This window comes from Perkinsus marinus (genome assembly GCF_000006405.1).
Source record: "Perkinsus marinus ATCC 50983 genomic scaffold scf_1104296968140, whole genome shotgun sequence".
NCBI classification, from domain to species: domain Eukaryota; phylum Perkinsozoa; order Perkinsida; family Perkinsidae; genus Perkinsus; species Perkinsus marinus.
In genome coordinates this window covers 11,202-15,767 of record NW_003203247.1, presented here as the reverse complement: position 1 = coordinate 15,767, position 4,566 = coordinate 11,202, and the positions used below count along the sequence as shown (strand labels likewise).

Here is a 4,566-nt window from a genome sequence, read left to right as displayed (position 1 = left end):
TAGTCGTAAAATATATTTTTCCCACTAGTGTTTTTTTTCATATCACTAGAGTGAACTCGAGCAGCGAAAGTTGGTTACATATATCGATCGGATCAGCGATAGAATCACAGAGAATTTTTGGAAAATTTTGAGGATTTTTTACCATAATTTTCCCCCCTCAGGCTTGGTAACACTGGCATTCCGCCCGAGCCTAATGAAGATGATGATGAAGGTGAGCAAACGATAGTGTGTATATGCGTTATTTATTCCGAAATTGGTGGAATTTCACCCATTTGACGTGAAGTGACGTGATACTCCACGTAAATGTTTCCGCGACCGATAACACAATTGTTTTTTCATATCACGAGTGAAACTTCAATGATAGTGAACAACTTGTCGCTGTCATAGTCTCGAAAGGTTACTTTCATCACATCACATGTTCATAGCAAGGCTTACATTGTTTATGCGATATAGTCGTAATATATCGGAAAAAATCACACACATTTGCATGATATCAAATTCACAATTCTAGGTTCTGATATCGGCTCTATGAGTGATGGATCACCAAACCGGAGAGAGCTCCTGGCTGATGATGATGATGATGCTAACAGCGAATTTGGTAAAGTGAAAAACTGAGTTTTGTGAGATGTTTATATTGCATTTTGTGAAGGACAACAGTCGCGAAAACGAACGCGGAGTAGAAGTGGACATTCTCCTAATGCAAAGCAACGACGACTTGAATTGCTCTATCAAAGGGAGGCGATGAAGGGCGTGTAAGGGGAATATTATAATGGAGTTTCACCTTAGTGATGTGAAAGACATATTTCACGACTACTGTATATCACCGCGAATATCGGGTTTTTCACAGAGGTTTTTTACTACGCCACTTTAAGGGAAAGGGGTGAAATTTCACAAGTAACAAAATCAGTGTGGAAAAATACGCACATGGTCAACTACATGTGTTGGTGACAATATGAAAAATCTGAGAGGAAATTATTGTTGTTTCTTGTATATAATAATTTGTGTTTATATTATCACGATGTTGTGAGAAAACTACTAAGCTCAGCTGAGGAAAGCAGACATATATTCCTACTCCAGCACTGTCTTCACTCCTGAGCTCAGTAGCTGAGGAAAGCAAACATATATTCCTACTCCAACACTGTGTTCACTCCTGAGCTCAGTAGCTGAGGAAAGCAAACATATATTCCTACTCCAGCACTGTCTTCACTCCTGAGCTCAGTAGCTGAGGAAAGCAAACATATATTCCTACTCCAACACTGTGTTCACTCCTGAGCTCAGTAGCTGAGGAAAGCAAACATATATTCCTACTCCAACACTGTGTTCACTCCTGAGCTCAGTAGCTGAGGAAAGCAAACATATATTCCTACTCCAACACTGTGTTCACTCCTGAGCTCAGTAGCTGAGGAAAGCAAGCATATATTCCTACTCCAGCACTGTGTTCACTCCTGAGCTCAGCTGAGGAAAGCAAACATATATTCCTACTCCAACACTGTGTTCACTCCTGAGCTCAGTAGCTGAGGAAAGCAAACATATATTCCTACTCCAACACTGTGTTCACTCCTGAGCTCAGTAGCTGAGGAGAGCAAACATATATTCCTACTCCAAAACTGGTGCCTAGCTTCATTTTTCATGTTGGTCCTTACTAGATACTACGATGGACACTATAGGACTACTCCAGCTTCCATAGTTTTGTAAGTTCTCTCTGAGATTCGCTGAGAAATACTCCAATTTAGATATCGCATCGCTGCCGCTCAGCAGCATGGGGGCTTGTCGGGGTTATGGGCAGCTTGTGTGGCACTAGCGGGACACCTTGGTGAGCGATAATCTTCTTATTAGAAATTTTGTTATAATTTTCTCATTGGAAATTTCGTTATAGTTTTCTTACTAGGCCTTCGTGACGAAAGGGCGGAGCTCACTGAGTTCACGTCCATGGACTCAATCAACAAATTTTACATAGGTCCCCGGTTCGATCCCCGGGTAGGACATTTCTCCATCGTTAAAGTTTTTCGTGCATATCTTTCCGAGCTGTTCGTATAATGGAGCTTTCCAACTTTTGCCTACACCCCGGCATATAGAGGAGTCATTTGATCTATCTGATAGCCTCCCACGCTTCGCAGTTAAGCCAGAATAATTCTGCACGCACGCACAACGCGAAAGTGCCTGTTGTTGCGGTATATGCTCCGCTTGCTTCGCTCGCTCCGCAACTATGAAATCTTGTTATAGTTTCCCTATTAGAAATCTTGTTATAGTTTTCTTATTAGAAATTTTGTTATAGTTTTCTTATTGGAAATTTTGTTATATTATTCTTATGCAATGTGGTGAAATATGCACATGGTGAACTAGATGTACTGGTGACAAATTCGAAGGGAATTCTCGTCGGGTTGTGAAAATTTCTACCCGAATTCGTTAGGAAACTCCTTTGAGCTCAGCTGAGGGAAGTCGACATATATATTCCTACTCCAACATTGTTATTGTACTGGTGATGTTCTCATAGTGAAGTTATCGGAATAGTAGTTCACGCGCTCATATTCTCGAAGTGAATTCTACCATATAGAAAATTCTGAGGAAGAAATTCTTGTTGGTTTTTTATACACTTTTTCGCTAAGTTTTATGTAGCTTTGGAAACTCTTCTGAGCTCAGCTGAGGAAAGCAAACATATATTCCTACTCCAACACTGCGTTCACTCCTGAGCTCAGTAGCTGAGGGAAGCAAACATATATTCCTACTCCAACACTGTGTTCACTCCTGAGCTCAGTAGCTGAGGAAAGCAAACATATATTCCTACTCCAACACTGTGTTCACTCCTGAGCTCAGTAGCTGAGGAAAGCAAACATATACTCCTACTCCAACACTGTGTTCACTCCTGAGCTCAGTAGCTGAGGAAAGCAAACATATACTCCTACTCCAACACTGTGTTTCCGATCAGATTCTGGATACATAAGTACGGCTTTGTATCGAGAAATGAGCCATGAAGTTTATCAACAGGTGGGGAAGTTTTTTGTTATACAAAAATATGCACGTGTTGGTGACAATGTGAGAATTCTGAGAAAATTTTGGGAATTTTTTTGGGGTTTCTGCATACTTATGTTTACAGTTAGTGAGGAAAACTCTTCTGAGCTGAGGAACGCGAACATATATTTTCAACATTGGTTGTTTCCTTGAAATTTTACGAAGTCGTTTGACTTCAGTTCGCTCAAGAATTCGACAGTGCCGAAGAAAACTTACCACCACAACAACAACAACATGCAAGGTGAAGTTTTCTGTTATGAAGTTGACAGTATTGTTTCGGTTCGGGTTTCAGCCCAGCGAATGATGGTGAAGATCCTCCTAATTCGCAGCCTCTCGCGAAAGGGGGAGATGGGAATATAAGCCTTGAGTACGGTGAGAGGTGAGTCGTTTCCAGTGGGGGGGAAATACGCATATGTGGAATATCTTTAACTCAACACGGATGGTATCCGTATTATGTATGAGGATAGGAAGAGAATAGTTTTGGGTGTATTAGTAGAGAAATTACAGCTTAGTAGGGGGACAGCTGAATAGTGGGAGAGCGCAAATGGGACAGCCGATTGTGTTGAATACTGCATATGGTCGACTACATGTGTTGGTGACAATATGAAGATTTTGAGGAATTATTGTTGGTTTCTACACGAACTCGCATGCGAGTTTTTATCTATAGAGAGAAGCGAACATAGATTCCAACATTTGGTGGTTCGGGGAGTATTTGATTATTGTAATAGACGATTTTTGTTGTCCTCAACTTTGTTGTTACGTGTCAATTTGATATGATGCAAATGTGTGTTATTTTCCGAGATTAATAAGAATCGATCTGAAACTATATCGCATAAACAACGTAAACATTGCTATGAACATGTGATGTGATGAAAGTAACCTTTCGAGACTATGATAGCGACAAGTTGTTCACTATCATTAATCCCGGAATAGAAAACAAACATTATTTCAACATGAGTTTATTTCACGATTTTTTACGGACGGAATTATTTTTCAAGAAGAGTCGTACATCTCTGGAGAGGTCTACGAATTTGTGAGCGAGTGGTATCAATTTTGTCACTATACTCCAGCGATAACGCACTCAGATCGGTTTGACCACTTTTCATCAATGTGTTGATCCTTACATGAAGTAGTTGCTCTCTAGTTTAGTGGTGAAAAAATGTTCGCTTTCCTCAGCTGAGCTCAATGCCTAATCATAGGAGGAGTGTACAGAAATCAGCAAGAATTTTCTCAGAGTTTTTCACCATGTGCATATTTTACACATTCCTCTGGTTTCAGTTTACGACTACTACTATTCCGACATTGCTCGTTACTGGAGGCGTTTTTGCATACGCCTTATTCGTATGCTGCTGCGGGGCTGCACTATGTAGGTTTGCTACTCTTGATAAGGAACTTTTGAGGGAAGTCAGGCCCATGGAAAACGAGATGTTTTACAGTATTTTGCAGAGTGTGGTTTGCAGCCCGACAGTTATAATCAAGTTTACATTTCAATGCCAGTGAGTCTTCCTCAGTAGAAATTCTGTGCTTTGTATCGTATCGCCTCAGTTGCCTGTGAGG

General features: G+C 40.7%; 1 protein-coding gene across 1 annotated transcript; it reads left to right on the top strand.

The window, feature by feature from the left end:
* Positions 1-511: 511 nt before the first annotated feature.
* Pmar_PMAR000606 (hypothetical protein) lies at positions 512-3,540 on the top strand (the record flags this gene model as incomplete). The annotated part of the gene is made up of 8 exons (XM_002768456.1): positions 512-598; positions 650-752; positions 1,647-1,691; positions 1,734-1,813; positions 1,889-1,977; positions 3,189-3,250; positions 3,302-3,388; positions 3,525-3,540. Coding segments are annotated over 8 exons (569 nt in total), but the record flags the coding sequence as incomplete, so codon positions are not given.
* Positions 3,541-4,566: the final 1,026 nt, after the last annotated feature.